General features: G+C 35.8%; 1 protein-coding gene across 3 annotated transcripts in view; it reads right to left on the bottom strand.

Annotated features, from left to right (window-relative positions):
* The window catches only part of dis3l2.S (DIS3-like exonuclease 2), a 203,490-nt gene that overhangs the window by 126,772 nt on the left and 53,964 nt on the right, over positions 1 to 22,754 (bottom strand). For all 3 annotated transcript variants that reach the window (XM_018265604.2, XM_018265606.2, XM_018265603.2), the window contains one exon: positions 1,840 to 2,023. In XM_018265604.2, coding sequence (XP_018121093.1) covers positions 1,840 to 2,023 — 184 coding nt within the window. The remainder of the gene's footprint in view (positions 1 to 1,839; positions 2,024 to 22,754) is intronic.

The following is a 22,754-nucleotide window of genomic DNA, read 5'->3' as shown; positions in this document are numbered from 1 at the left end:
GAAAAGCTTGTGGAATAAAAATCTGATCACAAATCAATGCAGAGAAGTAACTAAAGAGGAAGCCATATTAACATATATTGGTAAAACAGGACAACCTCTGTATATGTTGGAGGGCCCTAAAATGAATTTGCTGTAACATCTAGTTCGCCAATGAATCAATTTATATACTGAACAATGGAGAATGCATGGTCAACCAAATGCTTACAAAATGCCATTTTACACATTTATCAGCATCAGAAAATACCCTGCTTGTTTTCTGTGACATTTTCTTTGCCCTTTTCTTTTACTGCAAATATTCAGTACTTTATAAAGAGGACCTCATTTCTCTGCTTTCTTTTCTTAACAAAAAAAAGTCCTCTTGGACAAGATCACTAGACAAAGATGAAGTCAGTCTTCCAAGTTCCACCTTTAACGAAAGAAATTCTGTTGGCCGGAGAAGCAGAGATTAAAATCCTTTTTACTGAAAGCTGATCTGTTGGGAGATTTCTACAAGTGTTCATGGGCTTCCGAAATAGCAAGAAAGTGCCTATTTCAGGTTAGAACAACATTTATATAGCAGAGTGCAGAAGGAGGTTATCCATGGTGACTGCACAGTAACATCTCTCTTTTATAACGGACAACCATAGTCATGTAAGCGTGTTAGATTTCTGCAAATCATGCAGTTAATGTAATCATTGTTCTGGCTTGCTCATCATAAAAAAAGTACATAGAAAAATGATTTATATTTAACCACTTTATATCATTCAAGGTTTGGTTGCACATGTGCACAGGAACCCTTTAAAGGGCTTACTTAAAGCAGCAATCTTTACAGAATCTCAGTTTTTACAAAATGTCACCATAGTTCATTTTTTATTAATGTTGGTGTGACAATTCACATAGGTGGCCAGCAAGCACAGAATCTACGGTACCTGAACAGAACCTATATCTACCACCTAACAAATGGGAAAGGGTTGTTCTGTTTTTGGAGTTTTCAATCATGCACTACTATTAACACCACAAGCTCCAGAGCGATATGCTGTTCATTCCATACAATATATTTATTTATGGATGGCTGGGGAATATGACCCATAGGTGGAGCATCAACATAATGTGTGGGCTAACCTGCTGTAAGCTACAAAGGTAAATGTTTGGAGCCAATACAAAAAGTTTAACATTTATTCCATCTTCTCTGTCTGCTAAAATATTTCTTGTGTAATGTATGCAACTTTTAAAAGGGTTGCAGGGCCTGTGGTCAGTGAAAAAAACTTGTATTTTTCATAAAAGGATGCAAAAGCCTGGGAAATGGGAAAAATTATATAAATGTTTAGTGAATTCAAGACTGAATTCCTCCTTTCATGTTCCATGGGCATTCAAAAAAATGCTATAAAGTTTAAAAGAGAAGTAAAAAAAAAAATCTATGTTAGCATGTATTCTATAGTCATATGCAGTCACTATCTTCATTAAACAAAAAATCCTGGCATAATCCACAAGTCACGCACCTAGTGAATACCAAAACAGGAGACACAAGCAAAATGACTGCCGGAGAAGGATATCGAATGTAGCGGAGCCTATAGTATGCCTGGAAAACTCTATGTACAGGACTATATATAATAAGTAGAGCCAAATCTAGAAATGGTCAAAAGATACACAACAAAAGGGACTGTTCAATACTGAAGCAGTCATACCAAGTACTGCTTGAAGTAATGTTTAACTATAGCCACTATCCTGTGTATTGGTTGTTTTTTCTCCACATACAATTCATTTTGCAGACTATTTATGCTCACTTTTAAACCACCTCTGCAATCAACTATTTTAATATACAATGTTTACATTGACAAACACCACTGGATAAAAACTTACCTTTCTGAGGACATCCAATTGAGGCACTCTCATGCCTCTCCTCTCCACTGTCAAATTGAGACTCTGTAATAACAGCTGGGCTTTCAACTCTACTTTTCATTGGATGAGGAGACAGAGCAGGCTGCTTTTTACCAGTACTGTGAGCCAGTGTATCCTCACCCTCACAAACATCAGTTTTCAGTACCTATAACAAAGACACTCCCTGTTAACAACATACACAAAACAATTAATACTTGATATGTTTATCAGAAGACAATGGCCTAAGAAGCGGTGGTGTAGTGTGTGGTGAAATATACATGACTAAGAAATATCCAAGCAGAAAGTTTTCAGAGGCTCTAAAAATAGATTGCATAAAACAGCTCATAGGTAAACCCCTGCTTCATGTAAATATAACAATATAGTTTTTTAGTAGTATGTGCTACTGGGTAATCTTAAATAGGAAACTGCAATTTTAAGAAATAAGAGCTGCCCCCTGGGATCCTACGATTCACAGTGCACACAAACAACCCATATATGTTAAGCCACATGAGCCAATTAGACAAATTTCTGTTCTTTGCTTTCACACTTATTCCCGTTACTGTTAGAGCTGCAATATTTCTGGTCAGTTGATCTCTGCGGCAGCACAAGAGAATATCATAAAATGGGGGCTTAAAGTGATACTGACACTAAAATTTTCTTTTAAAAATGTTAACCTACATCAAGCGTTACCTATAGGTCATGTTGTCTGTTTTTCGTCGATAGTTCTGCTTTTGTAAGTAATTGTCACTTGAAGTTCCTAAACCGGACTGTTTTGCCAACCTGACTGTCCCGTCTTAACCTGTCAATCAGAGTTTCTAATGCTAACAAACTACTGCTGCACAAATATGGCAGCCCCCTCATAGAGAAACAGGGTTGTAAGGAAGAATGTAAAAGAATCAGGCAAATACTTTTATGGTAAAATTATAAATAGCATTCAAAGACAACGTTATGACAGATGATAAAAAAAGTTTATTTTCTGATGTCAGTATCTCTTAAGGAAAAACTATTAATTTTGAGGGTATAGTTTTCCTTTAACTGTAAAGTAGACTAAACCATTGTGTCCACATGCCTAGGTATTTATCAGCATCAGAAAATACCCTGCTTCTTTTCTGTGACATTTTCGTTGCTCTTTTCTTTTACTCCAAATAACAACTCAACAACAGTGAGTGTAAATTTTTCTAGTAAAAAATTAATGCAAAATAAAACAAAATCTCTCCTCTCATTTCATCTCCCTTTCATATTGTTTTCCTTCTAATGTTATAAGGATTTGCAAACACTTTACAGAAAAAGTATATCATCTCATATAATATTTTATACAGTATATGTTTTCAATTTCACTTTCTGTTCATGCATTAAATCTCTCTCTCTCATTAACTTGCAGCCCAAATACTTTTTCAATCTGTTTTACACTTATTAAACCAGTAAAGTGAGTTTCCCAAGGACAAAAGGCTTGGGGTGAAGTTTTCATTTAGCTTGAAAAAAGGCTCTGTGTAGCCTGAAACGTCGCTTATCCAGATCCTGCCAGTGTTCCAATAGAGGCATTTTTATTTATAGAAAAGACTTGTGGTGCTGTACTTCAATCAATATTTGTGAGAGGATTGGACGTTGGCCAGTCAGGGTACGTGCACCAGGACCAACAAATTGAAAAAGTTTGGGAGCTGATTCTACAAAACAAGCAAATGAAGTTTTCATTTATACTCAATCCAAAAACACTGTTAAAATACATTCCCCTAACTTTTACAGCTGTGGCTGTAAACATATTGTGAATGTTAATGGTGAGAGTTGACATCCCGACATGTTTCTTTTGGTTTTCGATTTCTGTATCTAATACACATAGCAGCAAAGAAAAATAAGGCATTCGTATTATCACAATTATGGCATGTTATTTTGCTTCATTGCCCCAGCATGATTTATTAAAATGTTCTGGTTCCAAGTAATACTAACAGCTTCTTTTAAATTAGCAGTTCTACAGGATAGCATAAAATCACCTGTAAAATCAGCTGTAATGCTTTACACATCATTCACTAAAATAGCTATATATGTCTTTAAATGGGCTTTGTCTCAATATCTACATAATGTTTACTTTAATTGTTCTAATTTAATAATTGTATTTTTCAATGTATCACACCACAGCACTAGCAAAAAAAAGATTTTTTTTTATTTAGCCTTTTACATAAAAGACTTTCTGAAAACACTGTAAGAACAACCTTCCTTCAGGGGTATTTACATTCCTCCATAATAAAGTCTTTAATTAAACATACACATCGAGATGTTTGCTGATACTTGCCAAAATCACTCAATGGGCTGACCAACTTGTAAATGCTTAGACATGGGTTATTTTTCCTACTACTTCCCTTTCATCTTAATTTCCTTATTCTGTTTACAATGTCCCATTTCTGGCGGTAAGGGAAGTCAGCACCTATGGGTTAAACATGTATGGCGAGTGAAAGCTGCCAATGCAGGGGGGGGGGGGAATACAGCAGACACATTGCTGGATTCCTGCCAGGGCTGGTCGAAATGTTATAATCATCCAAACCAAAACTGAATCTAAATCTTAGTCTGTATATACAAATTAGTGAAATCCTGTCTGCACTTTCCATGTGTCTGGATACATTTGACCATATAGCGCCGCTTTGTCATATATGGTCTATATTGGTAAGACATTAAACATGAAATATAGATGAGAATCAATACATTTCAGACTTACAGTAGGTGCCGGTTGAGATTTCTTCTTAGATAAATCTTGGCAGATAATGTAAGACATCAAATTTGTCTCAAGTCTTCTCCACAGTATATGCTCACCAAAAAGCCCAGCAATCCCAAGATCAATGGGCACATTAGCATGGGTTTGAGATTACAGTATTAAAAAACTCTGAACAGTTACAAAATGTTCGCTAGTTGTACTAGCAAAAAGATCTACAGGAATGCATCCAACAAAATATCCGCTGGCAGCGCAGGTAGACATATCCACAGGAGGCGGTAGGAATAATATCAATAAACGGCTTTATTTAAACATACATAGTGGTACATCAAGAGTGGGAGTGTGAAGAACTAATGCGTTTCGTGCCCCAAACACTGGGCACTTCCTCAGAGTTAAGCAACTTAAAGTGATACTGACAAAAAAAATTTTCCTAATTTTTTTGATTTCTTGCCAAGGGTAATGTTAAATCTAGAGAGAATGGCAAGAGAGTAAATACATTTAACTAGAAAATATATACTGGGTGGATTAGCAGTATTATTTTTCAACTTATAGCATTTGTGTGTCGGGAGTCCATATGACTGCATAAATCTCTTAACTAGGCCAAAGGGACCCGTCCCAGTTCCGAAGGCAATCAAAATGCAAAAATGTTTATATCAAAAAAGATATATGTCCCAAGGCTTCTTAGAGTAAAAACAAGTCATTTATTAATAATCACATTTAAAAAGTTTGCGGTACATACTAACCCCACAATTTGCCTAATACTTTCTCCAAGAGAAGAGATGTACACATAGATCAGTCTACTGTACAGTGTAAAAATGCGTGATTACAGATTTATCACATCTGAATACGCTACAGATATATCACATCCGAATATGCTACTGATACAAATAGAGGCATCTTGGGAGGCCAAATCAGAAAACCTTATCCTTAATGAAGAACATCTACATCCTTCCAGAGACACCATCATAATAAGACAATGCATTTAAGACTGAAACACTGGGAAGGTTCAGCTGTAGTTTTCAGACTTTCCGCTAATCTTGCTGCCATGAACGATCTTTAATATAAACATATATCAAACCACAATTTTATTAGATAAACTTCTCATTTTATATTAAATTACTTACATTTTTCAGATTCACCTCATTCCAAGTGCCTGACCAATCTGAACCCCCAACAAATTATAATGTGTCCTTTTTCAACTTTGCAAGACTTGAGAGATTGGATTTTGACTTGTTTTTGTTAATACACACACATGCAAATAAGGTAATATTCTGTGTGGATTATGCATTCAGCCAAATCCTAAAATTGTGCTTTGCAAGTGTTCTTTTGTTCAGTTGTTTAAAAAGAACATGATTAACAAAAAAAAGCAGCAAAAGAAACTGACATCAAAGAAGTTATACGGATTTGGCTCATTAAGGTGAGAGTAAAATACAACCAGTGCCAAGAAATTGAGAACTTTTCAGAAAATGTAAATGGCATGGGCAGGTGCGTACTAGACCCAACCACCATTTCCAGAAAAGAGTCTACTAATTTTAGTCCATGGAAATTAAAAGGGTGTCAAACAGTTGCTTATTTACAAGCTTTTTAGGATTTTGAAACCCACGCACATTGGTTGCCATGTGTGTGCAGAATCTGCCTGGATGCTCTGCACTTCTTATTTGAGCTGTGATTGTTTTCAATCCAAAATAGTGGAACATCTCTAAGTAATAATCCGGACAGCCTTAGAAATAGAGGTAATTAACACCTTTGCCGGACAGCCTTAGAAATAGAGGTAATTAACACCTTTGCTGGAACTCTATCAATTGGCACTTAACCCCTGCATTCAGCCTGAGGCTCAGCTGTCTTCTAGTAGAAGGATATGTTGCTTAACATCCTTTAGACTTTAAATAGAATAAAGGGCATTGCCATCTTTACAAACCTGCCAGGAAACTGATTTGTCAGCATTGGTCCAGAACACAGCATTTTTAGCATTAGAATGCAAACTACTTTGCAGATTGATGCATACTCCTATACTGTTAACTGTAATCTAAAACACTGAACCTTCAGTTATATTGTCCAGTCTTGTACAATTAACTTCTGACCAAGCACTACTAGCTAGTGCAGGGGTGTCCAAACTGCGGCCCGAGGGCCACATTTGGCCCAGGATGCATATGAATGCGGCCCAGTTTGAAACTCTTGGTTCCCGAGGAAATAGGAGGAGGGGGGTCTCTGCCCATTGCCCAGTTAGTAATAATAATATAATAATACGTCTATTTATTATCCAGGTGTCCCATATTCCAGTGTATAGCTCTATCTGGTTATCCAACTGGCATTGTAGTTCTTTTCTGTGTATTTCCTTTACTTTTACAATTAAAAGTGTATTTTATGTGTGGCCCCAGACAATTTTTCTTTTTCCAATGTGGCCCGGCAAGCCAAAAATTTGGACACCCCTGAGCTAGTGTCATGATCATCAATATCCATGCTACGTTTCTTATATCATCTTATATTGCAAGAGCTTTAAGCTATTGTTTTGTTTTTAAAAACAAATTTTACCATGGAGTAGTATTTAGGTATAAGGAAGAAGGAAGGATGGTGAGAAGTTTAAAGGTCAGGTAAAAGAAGGATAACACAAAAAAAAAAAATTAAAAAAAGAAGAGAAGTTTGTCAGCAAAAAATTTCTCTCCTCCTGCAAATATCTTTTTTAAGCAGACGTCAGAGAATAAGGGAGGAATGTGATAAAAGTCGGTAATGGAAAAAATATTTGCAATGCAAAAAGTTATGTCTTTGTGCGAACAAATTTATTTAAATTTTGCGAACCCGGAACCTGTTTAGCGACCACTTCAGACAGGGGAAGAAGGTTTGCGAATGTTATAGTTTGCACCAGTGCGCAGTGAATTTAAAACTTCTTACCGAAAAAGTTATGTTGTTTGCTCTTTGCGACTTTTATTACATTCCTCCATAAATGGAATGTCAGTTCACATCTCTGTTCTCCTTCTTCAAAGATCCTGCAGCACCAGGCAAATGCTCAACAATTTTTTAAACTTGCCGTCACTTCCGTTAGCAACGTATGTTTATGTCTGAAGGTTATTTATCCATGTTTTCCACATTTCCAAAGGCAGTCTTATTCTTTAGAAGGGTGCATTCCATATTAAATTGTTTGAGCCAAAAAAGGTTACATTCTTGTCTCAATGATGTCAAACTTTTTGGAAAGCTAAAGCTTACCAAGCAGCAGTTGAGAGCAGCTGTAATATTCCAGTCACAAGCTTATACTATGGTGTTTAAGAGACAGTATAGATATTAAGTTAACTGAAGCAGGGTACAGCACTATACATTTACACTCTTTATTAACCATTATTGCTTTCCTGATTTATGCTCCTACCTACTTCGGCACCAAGCTAGACAGTTACCGTTAGCTAAAGCTGCTCTATGGGGGGAGGCAAATCCACTACCAGACAAACCCCACATTTTCACATTTGTGATGTAGGCGGCAACATGGTAATTGCACATACCAGTATCTTCAGCTAACAGATAGGAGTAGGCAAGAAGCACCCTAAAGAAAACCATTTTAATTCTTAGAACCCCAAAGAAAGAAAGAAATTTAACCTAAACAAAGCAAAAACATGTCCAATAGCTTTTATTTTTTGTGAAAATCTTTATCCGGGCTGCAGGCTTTTCACAGAATTAGCAGCATGCATGTCATGACTGTTGGGTATGTTGATTTTCTATTACTAGCAAATTATTTGCCATGTAGAAATATAATTTCTACCCAAAACAGTGATCAGGTTTGTGATGTCGGACTGCTATTATTCTGAACACAACTGTCTGTAACCTGAGCCTTTTCTCCTTTGAATGGCTGCCTCCACATTCCATTTTTTTATGTTACTGTTCCTTTGACTAAGCGCAAAGGAAAAATATTTATCACTGTACAGATATTGTTTTTTACTTTAACATTTTATTTTACATCCCCCCACATTGGAAATTGCAGGTTAGGATACTAGCTTTAGGAGAGGTAAAATGCCTTTTTTTTATAACCAATTGGCATATGAATTAGGAATGTATTCTAGGAGTAAATGGTAACCAATACCTATGGTTTGTAATCATAAGACTATACTCTGCAAAATGCAACATTCTTTTAAAGGAAAACTATACCCCCAAAATGAACACTTAAGCAACAGATAGTTTACATCATATCAAGTGGCATATTAAAGAATCTTACCAAACTGGTCTATATATTTAAGTACATCTCTTGCCTTGAGCCACCATGTGTGCTGCCTCAGAGATCACCTGACCAGAAATACTGCAACTCTGAACTGTAACAGGAAGAAGTGTTAATTCAAAAGACAGAACTATGTCTGTTAATTGGCTCATGTGACCAAACAAGTATGGTTTGTTGGTATGTTTGTGTGCAGAGTGAATCGTACAATCCCAGGGTACAATCCCTTATTTTTTAAAATGGCAATTTTCTATTTATGATTACCCAATGGCACATACTACTAAAAAAGTAGGTTGTTATGAAAATGGTTTATTTACACGTGAGCTGTTTGATGCAATATCTTTTTTATAGAGACCTACATTGTTTGGGGCTTACAGTTTTCCTTTACTACTCTTTGAAGTTCAAATTAACTGTGCAATTTCTTTTAAATAGATTTCCATTTCCTTTCATTACCATTATGCTTTACATGTCTTCTCCACAAATAAGGAATAATTTAGAGTAGTTTTCGCCTGAATAATAATGTTCACTTCACAATTCCAGGTCACTTAGAGTTTAGGATAGTAAATTGCAGATGGAAAGTGGCCAAATGTCTTTTAAGATCACAAAACACACTGGGCAAAGGCTGAAGCTGAATGCTCTGCCAGTAAGGTCTTCATTCCCATGCTGAGGTCCTTATACAACACATAAATTAAACCAGTGCCACCCTTGATCTTGAGTTATGTGATGCACACAGCAGTTGGCTTGGAGAAGTGTTAAGTTCATAAGCCCAGTGGCCTCTGGATAAAGCTTTTTCAGAATGTTTTTTTAATACACCAATCAAATCCTGCCTCTAGCACAGTAACCAGCATCCTGTTCTCTGTAAACCGAATGGGAAGCGACCAGCAAGAATAGAATTAATATCCAATATCATTGCAACACCGAGCTCCTAAGCTGAAAGTTACAGAAATAGTTTACAATTATCCTTCTGCTTGTGACGCTTTTCTGTGTACTCCATAATTCTCCTTCTGCTTGTGACAATTTCCTGTGTACTCCATAATTCATACAATAATTATATCCAGCATTTTATTGCAAAATAATGCACCAGTCTAAATTAAGAAACAGTGATTAAACAGACAGCTGATTAAATGAACAAAGCATGGAAGACATACAGTTATATTCTATTGGGTTAAAGTACATGGGTAGCTAAAAACTCTGAAATTAAACTTCCATGTCTTTGCTGAATGAAATAGTTTAAAATGTGTGCTACATGGTGCTGTTCTTTTCCCAGTAACTAAAACAGTCCATACACATCAATATCCATTTGTCGGGCAAAGATCCACTTGAGTGATGACCTAGCTAAATTTGTCCTGCCATGTTTTAAAAGTTATTTGCTCTGTAAAAAGCATTCAAAGGAAATATGTTTCCCCTAAGAACAATAAATTATATTAATAAATGTTATTCAGGAGCTGGATTTAGTGGAAAAGGTTCTACATAAACAATGAATCAACTGCGGACAATTTTGAGGATTTATGTATAAAAAGGTGTTTAACTGCAGCAGTGAAGTTACAACAAATCAGATCTGTCAGTATTGCCATTGACATGGTTATGCCAACAACTTCACATGGTTATCATAAACTTCTTAAAATATTTTTATGCTTACGTAGAAGCAGACGTATCAATCAGTGTGGGCAATCACTGCAGATATTTGCAGTGAGCAAACCGTTTCACTAGGGGACAGCAATGTAATCCCAGCTAATTTTCCTTTCACCATTTTAAAAAAGCCTGCAAAGTACCTGGAAAGTAGCCATGCATTAGATATGAATAGTAATGCTGATACAACCAACTACTACATATGTTTCTTATGAAAAATTAAGCAAAGAATTAAGTTGAAGTTAACTTGAAACTTTTATACATGGTTTATCTTCTCCTAGTTAAATGTCATCACTTTATAGATTAAATTATTTTGGCAAGGTTCTCCGTGATAAAAGGTTACAGCATTATTTTGCTCCATTATTTAAATTTATTAGAGACTTCCTCAATTAACAGCCCACAGGACAGGCAACATCAACTACAATGGTCAGTAAACCCTAGTCGTCTATGTTCAGAACATTCCTTTGATGCCCACACAACAAGTTGCTGGCATCCAGGGGTACTGTGGGAAAACATATTTAGTTACAATCGCTGGCAGTGGGAAATCTTGTATAGTTGAGGTCTAAAGGTTACAAAATCAAGATCAAAGACCAGCTGCATAAATGTAAGCTTATTTTTCATAATCCACAGCTGTCGTTTAGCAGTGCAACAGTGTTTTGCAAAATTATTGAAAAGTTAAAAATTCACTTTACAAAAAACACACATTGGTAAACATTGGTTTGCAAGCATTTTGCCACGTATACTGGTGGCAATACACAAGTGATGATTTTGGTCATCTAGCCAGGTCGTGGTTTAAGGGGCAGGTTGTGATTTAAAAGGGGCGGTGGCACGTCGCATAGATGGCCAGAAGTAACAGAATAGTTACGTTTCCAGCAAATTTGGTGTAGGCCAAGGGCTTTTGTTAAGGGTATTTTAAATTTACTGGCAACTATATTGCCAGTAAATTTGTAATAAAGGCCCCGGCCTAGCTGGCAGCTGGTGGCAACCCTAAGCCACTGGTTTGTCTCTGGTAGTGGCAGTGATACATAGCAGTTGATGGTTCAGGGCATTTACAAGGTCATATCCTCACAAGGGTGTCCAGATTGTTGGCGGTGTTGCTTAAAATGGAATTTAGTTGGAGGTTTCAATTGGGGGCACATTTACTATGGGTCGAATATCGAGGGTTAATTAACCCCAACCAGGGAATATTATCGCCAACCAAACAGAGGCCGTACTCCAGGTGGGGGTAACAGGTTTTTTTTTTTTTAAAAAAATGAACCGCCGCCAGTGCTAGGCCACTCACATCAGGAGGGAACTCTTGGTACCCAAGTTTTAAGTTTCTGTTCTATTTTTATTTCATCTGCGATTATTTGCAAACTTCAGTCTGACTTTTTTATGTCAGGCTAGGAGGAAGGGGGTTCTTCCTTTCATGCAGGGGTGATTTTGGGGGGGCTGCTGCCGCCTGAGGCAGCTACCCAGATGAAACCCCCCCTCCCACTCCGCGCTTAAAAATCAGCGTCTGAGTACGTCAAAGAGGGGGCTGCATTGCTAGTGCATTGCGAGGGCAATGGCGCTGTCTGCAATGGCGGAGCCGAATGTCCGGGTTAAAACCCGAAACGCATCTCTTAAAGTTACAAGAGGCAAGGTGAGCTTGCCTAATGGCAGGAGCGCCCTGCTTTCATGGAAGACTTTTAGGCCATGATGATGTCTCCATTCATTCACCAGTTCATTTGCTTTCAAGTGGAGCTGTCATGCTAAGAAATAATTCCAATTTTTTTTCTATCATGCTAGTTGAACAGAATAAACTTTACTTATTATTTACTTTACACTATATTTATTATTTAAATTTAGTTTCCTTCAGTCTTGGAATTACACAATCACAGCAAGTAGGCAGGAGCCATTTTGTGAACACTGTTATTAAAACAAATTGTGTATCACCCCAAAATGTTGTGTATGCACCAGAATGGGAGACCTAATGCCCAAGCGCAGTGCCCAACACAATTAAAGAGCCTGAGGAGGGAAGGGGAAATTTGAGGAGGGCAGTGACATGTAGGAATTGCTCACTGGAAAGTGAAAGTAATTGACTGCACCGACTTTATGCCTCAGGCATAGAGGCGGGGCAGATAATATTTGATTGACAGCTCAAATATTTAAACATCTTGATAACAGGTATGGATGTTTTCATGAAAAAAAGAATTTATGTTGAATGTTTAATTTGTGAAGGACTTTCATTATACAGTTTTTTTATGTGTAGGTGACAGGTCCGCTTTAATCCTGGGGGTTGGCACAGCTTTTCTCCTCATGTTGAACAATGGCAACTACAGACTATAAATGGTAGAAGCATGCCTATCCCTGCACTAATGAAGCAATGCAACAGATCCAGGGTCGGAGTGGGGGGCCCTGCTTGCCTGCACCCTACTGAGGCACTGCTCGGCGCGCACACACGCATTAAGGTGCGAAAGGCGCATGCGCAAACTGTGCCACCGGCGCGCATTACCAATGGTTTGTGGAAAATAGGCAATATAATATGGATTATGAAGTTTATCAAGTAAAGGTCACATATGAAACTAGCAACAGGTCTAGCCCCATGTTGAATTTCAAAATGAAATCTTAAAAAAAAAAAACCAAAAAACTGCTTTTTTGAAAAGCGTTTTTCAGTGCAGGATTTTGCTACAGCAGCAGAGGTACATTTAAAAAAAGAGAAATATAAAAAAAAAAAAGGGAGGGAATATTAAAGAAATTATACAAACTTTGGAAATAAAAACTGAGGAAGGGGCAATTGAGGAATTGAATCAAAATTCACAATTACCTTATCAAGTAAGAACTCAATACTCCATTATAACCATTTTCATCAACAACAGTTTCAAGAACTTTTCAAGATCTATAGCAGGGTCTCCTTTTAGATGATACTATTACAACAGAGATGCTAGTGTACCACCAGTGACGGAACTAGGTGGGGGGGCCCTGGGGCGGGCCGTGCAGCCGGGCCCCGCCCCCCACCGTCGTCCGTGCGGTGCTGCAGCCGACTCCAGCCAGAGTGTCTGCCGGGTCCCTGTGGGGGGTGCGGGCCCTGGCACAATTGCACCCCCTATCCCCCGGTAGTTACGCCACTGTGTACCACATAAACTAGATATCCGATGACTGGAAACAAAAGACAGCCAATACATAATTTACACATTACCCAATGCTGTAGGATTTCAATTATAAAAATTCATATAAAAGCCTAAAAATACAGGAGGACAGAGCCATGGCAGAAATTATATAGTATTCCAAAATTACCTTTACCACCCTAGTTGATACAATCAGAGCTTGTGACTATACTGACATTTTTGCCATTTTTAAATGATAATGCTTTTACACACTCAGCCTGATGAGTGAGCTTGTCAGATCTATTCAAAATTGTCCAGCAGAACAAAAGGCATAATGACGCCAACACCCCTTATCCAGAAAATCTCAGGTTCCATGCATTCTGGATAACAGATCTCTGTTACTGTGTTTAGCCTTGTTACTTAGCATCCAGTCACCAAATGTTGCTGTACAACTCCCAGTATATATTAATCAGCATATAATAAAGAATGGTGTAATCCAGCAACATTAATGTACCCAAGTCAACACACAATACAAAGGGTTATGCAGGCTACAAATGAACTTAAGAGGGGTGTCCATGCTAAAGGTAAACCTGCTTAAGTCTAACTTTGGCTTGTTCCAGTTGGCCACAGTCACATCATACCATGTGATAACTTCTGCAGGCTATGTAAAATGTTATTACACCACAATATAAGCACAGAACAGAATGGGGTGGGGGGGTTGCTTACAACCTGATTGAACCAACGGCAGTTAAGACATCAACTTCACACTCCTCAAAGCAACTTCATAGAAGCATGAGAAAGATAACAGTTAAAAATACATTCAGCCCATCATATTTCCATTATTCTAATACAAAGAAAAGCTCATATAGTAACCCTAACACCAAATAAATATTTGTGTATTGTTTCTTTATCATAAAGTCTACACAGAAATCATAGTAGAATAAATATGCATTTTCCACTTTTTTGAGTAGTACCGTCACAACCAGACTTCAAGGGCCTCAACGGGCCCATTCACTTTCCATTCTTGTTTCCTTTTGATAATATTAAAGATGTAAATTCCTTTTTTCCATAAAATTTATTTATTTTGGTTGCATTTATTTTTTATGGTTTCAACTTGCATATTTAGTGTGCTTAAGAGCACAATGTTCTCTACAGGTCTTCTCACAAATTATAAAATCTAAACTTGTCCTCTAGACGTTTTTCAAGAAGCAGTTATATTAATTGCTTAAGAAAATCTTAGAAATGCAATAGAAAACGATTATACATATATTTTTTATCTATTACAGAAAATGTAAATTGGTATATGCATTTAATACTGTATATTGAAATAAATTGTTACTGATAAGAGAACAAGGTACCAAAAAGTCTCATCTAGGTAGCTGGTATTGTTTTTGTTATAATAGCCCAAGGCCAATAAAGCGGGAACTATGCCAATTTCAGCTCACTGAAATAAGAAACTTTCTAAATGTGCTCAATTTAAAGTTATGTACTGTTTGCACTGTGCAGTCTTTTTTATGCAAGAAATTGAGTCATATTTGATGGACAGTTAAGTCTAACACAAAGCTTTTTTTTAGGGGAGGGTCCTTTTGCCAAAAAAAATATTAGAGATCATTCTTTCAAAATAGCAGACTGAGAAATCCTGTCTCTCTACATGCAATATTTTGTTCTGAAATCAGTTATTTTGTCAGTTTTTGTTTAGAGTATGTTATAGTGTAAGTAAGCTTTAATATATTTGTAAGGCAAAGTGTTGAATACTTCTTGTGGGGGCTCAATCAAAATCTAACTCAAGATCTTTAAGCTACTTTACCCTAGATAACTCCTACTTAGTTTCTTGGTTGCTCCAGAACGCTTCGTTTCAGTTAGATGCGTGTGTCAAGTACTATTACCAGAGGTTGCATGATAACAGAGTGAACAATCATTAAGGCCTGCCTTACTTTGGAGTCAAACTACTCACAATAAGCCCATGTAAATCACCACAAACAGTAAAACTAAATGGACAAAATATAAAGTTCAGTAAATGAGATATATATATATATATATATATATATATATATATATATATATATATATTATATATATATATATATATATATATATATATATATATATATATATATATATATATATATATATATATATATATATATATATATATAATATATAAAATTGGGCGTTTGTTTTGGGAATATCTCTCCTTTAAAAGCCTGATTGCTGGCTGGGGAGGATTTAGCCCTCAGTGAAAAAACAGCGTTCAATGGACATTGATTACAGGTAATGCTAAAATGCACATAAAAAATAAAACAAGTTAGGGACCGCCATTCGGGGTTTACCTTGACGTGGTATGGTGGCTTATCAATTTTATGATCATAACTTTGTAACAAAATAACCCCTATTTGGGTACATATGCAATAGCATTTATTATACTTATATATATATATATATATACTTTAAAGCCTTTAGAGTGCTCCCACAACCCACCTGTTTTGATATTATATATATATATATATATATATATATATATATATATATATATATATATATATATATATATATATATATATATATATATATATATATATATATATATATACATACCTACAACATATAATATAAAGGGTATTTCCTCTATACAAAATATGAAGATAAGCACAAAATACCATCACAGAGACAAGGTCTATAAAACTTAGTCAAGGCCATTTTAAGGTGAAAAAAGGAATGCTTTTATGCATCTATAAGCAACTACAAATATCATGCTTAAGAACAGTGGCATAACTAGATATTACTGAGCCCCACAGCAAATTATTTTTCTGGGCCCCAAAATGTTTAGAGGCGGTCTTGTTTTATCAGTATTTATTGAACCTGTATATGAATTAGAGCCTCATGGGGCCCCTATATCTCTTGGGCACCGCTGCAGCAGCAGGGTCTGCTTCCTCTATAGTTTGCCCCTGTTTAAGAATTCAGACTCCTAATAGCTTATTAAGAAACATCATGACATTCAGACAGATTGCATAGCAAAACAAAGTTGTAAAAATGCAACAAACCTTATTTCAGCATGCCAGGCTATGCCTTCTATTTAATCAGAGAACATGCAGTTCCAAAGGTTCAGCCAATAGTAGTATTAAGAGGATGGGTAAATGTAAACCAAACAGTGCTAGGGTTTCGTTGCTGGAGCTTACTTTTCATTACACTTTTTAACTGTAAAAAAGATGAGCTATTGCATGACGCAGATGTGGGAAGAAAAGAATTTACAAAGCCTGTGATCTGCAATAAAATCCGCTTGTAGTAACATTTCAGACGCCACAAAGAGCCATGTCAGGTGATAAGAGGAAGTCTTACTGTCAGATTAAATGGGAAACAAACTAGATTAAAAACGGATGATTATGTTAAATACAATTAAAGGGTATGTAACGGCAAAAAAATAAAATCAAATTTTTACTTTCTTTAATGAAAAAGAAACCTATCTCCAATATACTTCAATTAAAAAATTTCTACCGTTTTTATAAGAAACCTGACTGTATGCAGTGAAATTCTCCCTTCATTTACTTGCTCTGATTGCTTCAAATAGGAAACTTCAGACGGTCCCTAACTGTTCTGCAGGGAAACAATGCTACTTTCAAATAGTGGGGGGGAGGGACTTCCCAGAACTCGAGCAGCTTTGTTTGTTTCCCTGTAGAACAGCCGGCAACTATGTAGAGATTCATATCTGCAGCAGTCAGAGCAAGTAAAAGAAGGGGGAATTTAACTGCATACAGTCAGGTTTCTTATAAAAACTGTACAGATCTTTTAATTAAAGTATATTGGGGATAGGTTTCTTTTTCAGTTAATAAAGTAAAAATTTTATTTTATTTTTGCCTATTTAATGTTTCCAACTCCAGCTGCAGGGACAAAGATGATGGAGCCAGATTTAAAAAGATAAACTGGGATTCTATTTGGAGTACTGTTTTGCTGCAGCCACTGGTTCTGGAGAGTTCGAGAAAAATTGTATTAAATAAAACAAAAACTATAAAATCCACATTAGATTAAATGACAACACAATCATATATTATGATTATTAATAGGTCTTGCTGTATCTGCTGATATTATGGCAGATATTATTTGACTTGTGGTGTTAATTTATGGTGAATAATTTATGGCAATCCCTAAGCTTAGCCTCCCAACTAAAGCCTAGACCACACTGAGCATGTGCATGGTTTTGGTCTTGCAAAGATGTTTAACAAAGTTTCAAGATGGTGACCCCCTGTGGCCAACTTTGAAAGCATAAATCATTTGTTTTATTAGGCTTGAGATGCAGTAAGGTCATGTTTATGTTTAGTATACAAAATGCAGCATTTCTAGCATTATTCTATTTTAGACTTTAGTTTCCCTTTAAGTTTAGACTCTGTATATCTGACACTTTCCAAAAAAGTATATCCTAAATTTAAAAAAAGCAAACCGATGCTACATACAAAACGGACCTGAAAGTAATATTTGACGTTCAAATGAACACGATTTCCAGCTATAATACTCCAAAATTTTGAAGAATAAAATATACGCAAAGCCAATGACTGCATGGCATAACAAGCATAGATTCCATTTATCAGATCATGCAAAGCCTAGCAGTAAGATGCTTGAAGAGTTTTTATAATTGAACCTTGTGAATCAATTTTAAAATTGAACCTTGTGAATCATAAACTTCCATTCATTCTCAACTTCTAAGGTTTTAGCAGTGGGAGCCATAAGGACAAACCACTATTTGCAAAGCACTAAACTGTTATTGCACTGCGAATTTGTGAATTTGTCCACTTTTAATAAGTGCTTGGATGTGTCGAAATCTTCTGGAGCAAACATAAAACTTGTTCAGTAAGAAGTTTTATTACATTCATTGCACACTGGCGCAATCTATAAAATTTACAAACCTCCCACTGTCGGAAGAGGTCGCTAAGCAGTTTCCGGGTTCGCAAAAGCTATATTTAATTCACACAAATTTTTTTACTACAAGGTATTTGTTTAAATTAAATTTTATTCAGAGACTCAAATTAACTGGGTTACAATGAATCTATATTACCAAAAATAAAAGGTCTTTTAACTTTTCTAAAATTTCCATGGTGCAGTAAAGCGTTTTCAAATTAAGAAGAAATCAGAGGCCTGCTCACACAAGGGTTAAAAAAAATGAAAGACCCTATGACATAAGGGAGGATTGTTATCTCAGAAACGAACAACGCAGATATGTATGTATTGCTGCACCTGTTTAGATGCTGTAAGCTGCTTCTCACCCATCCTCCACACTCCAATGGTGAAAGTCCTTCTGATTCTCTTAAGTGGGCCCCTCTAGGGTTCAGTTCACATTCCTGCGCACACTGTAATGAATCAGCTAAGAGCACGTGCAGCTTGTGAAAATGTAAAGTCTTTAATTTCTAAAGTTTCCAGTACAATGCAAATGACCAACTGCTTTGTTACACCATATCCTAGTAGCATGCATGCTAAAAAGGAAAGCAGAGTAAGATAAGGCTTTAGAAAGGAGGTTCTTGTCTGATGCTAGCAATATTAACACTTACAGGCAATCACACATACACATGGAATACAATTCTACAAAAACTATAAAGCAGTCTGGGGTTTAACTTGGAGGTAGTGTCTAGTATGTCTTCCAATTCTTCTTACAGGTGTAATTTTGTTTTGTCATTTGGAGTTCGCTGGTTTGTTATTGGTCATATCACAAAAGCAGACTGATGTTATTTAAAAGCAACGTCAGAAATGCAATTGTTTCCACTTATCTTAAACTCATTTAATTATCTGAAAGAAGTTATATTTCGATAGAATGGGTATAGAAGAGTATAATGTTAAGACTAACCAGAAATGGCAAAAAAACAGAATATGAAATTATAGTGTTGTGTAGATTGATTTGCTTATTATTGCCATATTATATTAACATGCCACATCTAGCGTAATATGTTTGTATTTGTGTGATAAAACATGGATTAGCATGAGTATTTGCCAATCCACCCCCTAACTATGGCTGCTTTAGTACCATTGGAGAGCTTGGCACAATGGTATACCAACATTAAATACTTGAAGTTAATAATCTCTCGAGCACCTGCAGCAAGTGTTGGGAATGTTTAGATTTACTCACTATGCAGAAAAGGGGCCATCTTGAGTTTGGTGATGTCATGAACAACAACACCATTAAGCCTCCCAGCTGTTTAATGGTATAAATCTCCATTAGATTATCTTTTCACACAACAGCTGTACCCAGAAGGTGAACCTGGTATCAGTGACAAATCATGATTCACACAAGCAAATCAACTCAGCTGCAAAACTGCTGCCCTTTTTTATCTTCTCTGTGCATTTGCCAATTTATTTCTATCACAAAAATAAAAGAGAGCTTGTCATTTTACTGGAATAAACATTCCTCTCTTGCACACTGTCTCCCCGTGCGTTAAATATGATGCAAAAAACAAGCAGATTGAATTGAATAGAGAGAGAGAGAGAGAGAGAGAGAGAGAGAGAGAGAGAGAGAGAGAGAGAGAGAGAGAGAGAGAGAGAGAGAGAGAGAGAGAGAGAGAGAGAGAGAGAGAGAGAGAGAGAGAGAGAGAGAGAGAGAGAGAGATGTTATAATTTATTGCACAAAATGGACTGACGTTTCGGCTATAACAACGCCGCTGTTAAAGCCGAAACGTGTGTGTGTATGTGTATATATATATATATATATATGTATCAACGAAAAAATAGCCGCACCAACAGGACTTTCGTGAAAAACAAATAGTGTTTAAAAACACTATTTGTTTTTCACGAAAGTCCTGTTGGTGCGGCTATTTTTTCGTTGATACATGTACTATGGACATAGGACCAGCACACAGGCATTGCTTCTTGTTATTGCTGTGCACCAGATCTGTTTCTTTTACATATATATATATATATATATATATATATATATATTTATATATATATATATCTATCTATCTGTCGATCTATCTATATATATATATATATATAAAGCAAAAAAACTTCCGCACACATAGGTCTTGATAAGTGGAAAAAAAGCTGGTAGATTTATTTCAACGGTAATACTTAGTCCCTGTGTAAAATGTATAATGAAGTAAATTCTTAATGAAATAAAGATTAAAGTGTAGGACTGGCCAGACAGGAATGACATAGTTGCCCATCTTAAATAAACATTATATATATATATATATTTTTATATATATATATATATATATATATATATATATATATATATATATATATATATATATATATATATATATATATATATATATATATATATATATATATATATATATATATTACACCAAACGAACAGGAACGCACAACCAAAAAAGGATCCAAAGGCTGGGTGCCAGTCTGTAAATCGTCCCTTCAATGACGGCACTCCAAATTCAGTCAAGCTTGGACAGTCAGTTCAAGTCATATAGGTTTATTTAGGTGGACCAACGTTTCGATTCCACACAGGAATCTTCAGTCTAACGTTTCGACCTCATCCGAGGTCTTTTTGAAAAAGACCTCGGATGAGGTCGAAACGTTAGACTCTTGCAATCAATTTTCTATAATTTTCATAAGTCCTGTGAGTGCGGATCTTATTTGTGCATGTGGAGATCGGAACTGTCGATGCTGCACCCAGGCGTTTGAAGCTATTTTTGAGAGTGCTGGCTTCTTGGCTTCTTGTATATATATATATATATATATATATATATATATATATATACACACACACATATATATATATACACATACACATTTATATATACATATATACATATATATACACACACACATATATATATATATATACACACACAGTATATATATATTTATATATATATATACATATATATAATATGTCCAATGGTACCTGCACTCCAACCACTTATGCTTTCACGGGTGCTTTGATACTTAATACACGTTTTTTGATTTGAAAAATACCCCGGTGTTGCTGGTTCTTTTTTGGAAAATGTATGTAAGTTTTAAACCGTGCAACTGGGTGAGGTTTGGAAGCGGTGTGCCGCCCATAACATCACTATATATATATATATATATATATATATATATATATATATATATATATATATATATAATATATATATATATATATATATATATATATATATATATATATATATATATATATATATTATATATATATATATATATATATATATATATATATATATATATATATATATATATATATATATACAGGCAAACTGTGTTTATTCCACTCAACGTTTCGATCTCACACGGGATCTTCATCAGGAGCTTGCCTGTAATCTCCTGACGAAGATCCCCGTGTGGGAATCAAACGTTTAGTGGAATAAACACAGCTTGTCTGCATCCAAAATGATCCCGTGAGTGTCGCTCTTTGTGCAAATATCTTTTATTTACGGCTGGCACCTGGGTCTTCACCAAGTAAACGGAGTGCACCTTTGGAACATATTAAGATATGAGAAGCATCTTTTTTTATCTATTTCTATTATAACTGTAATTTCCCTTTAAATAGTAAAATATATCATGTAAGTAACCAGAAAACAAAGTGCTCGAAATTCACGAAGAGATAATGTTATGACAAAATGGACTTGTAGGCACAGTATCGAGGTAATACAAGGTACATTTCAAATAAAATACATGGGAATAATAAATTCGATTATAAAGATGAACTCCACACAAATTAAGTTATATGAGAATTTCCTCTTATTAACAAGATTTCCAGGAATATAGCATGATCAAAGACTTTTTTCAGTTTTCTCCTGATTTCTGAAAAAGGGTTGACAAAAAAAAAAGGATAAAAAAAGAAAACACACAACATAAGTAGCACTGACCACAAGATCATACCCCAACCCTAATAGTTGACTCCCATTTACTGGAACTTAATACTATTTATATTTATAGAAATAAAAAAAAATAGTAATTTTGTGCGTAATTACCTGAATTTGCAAGACTCTGTGTCATTGCTTTTCTCGTGTATATAATTACAGTTACAAACATCCTTAATGCAGAAAGTGATCTCATAATTAATGAAGACAGGGTTTTCCTGTCTAAGTCAGCAATTCTAGGAAAGGGCCCTGGAGTCTGTGTGTCCCTTTGTAGGAAATCATCTCTGTTCCTGCCTTTCCTTTGTCCCAGGAAGGTGTGGTAGCCCACGCTTATCTAGGACAACTAGGGAACACCCCATGGGAAAAAAAAGCAATGATGGCTTTGCAGCACAGAGGTCCAGGAAAGCAGCAACAGGATTTAGCTATTTCTATTACACTGAAGGTTTGAGAAAGCGCAACTATATGCATCCTGACAGGAAGCACTTCTGATAAGATAGAGAGCA

The sequence above is a fragment of the Xenopus laevis genome, chromosome 5S (genome assembly GCF_017654675.1).
Source record: "Xenopus laevis strain J_2021 chromosome 5S, Xenopus_laevis_v10.1, whole genome shotgun sequence".
NCBI classification, from domain to species: Eukaryota; Metazoa; Chordata; class Amphibia; order Anura; family Pipidae; genus Xenopus; species Xenopus laevis.
Note: the sequence above shows the minus strand (reverse complement) of the source record. Positions and strands in the feature narration are given on the sequence as shown.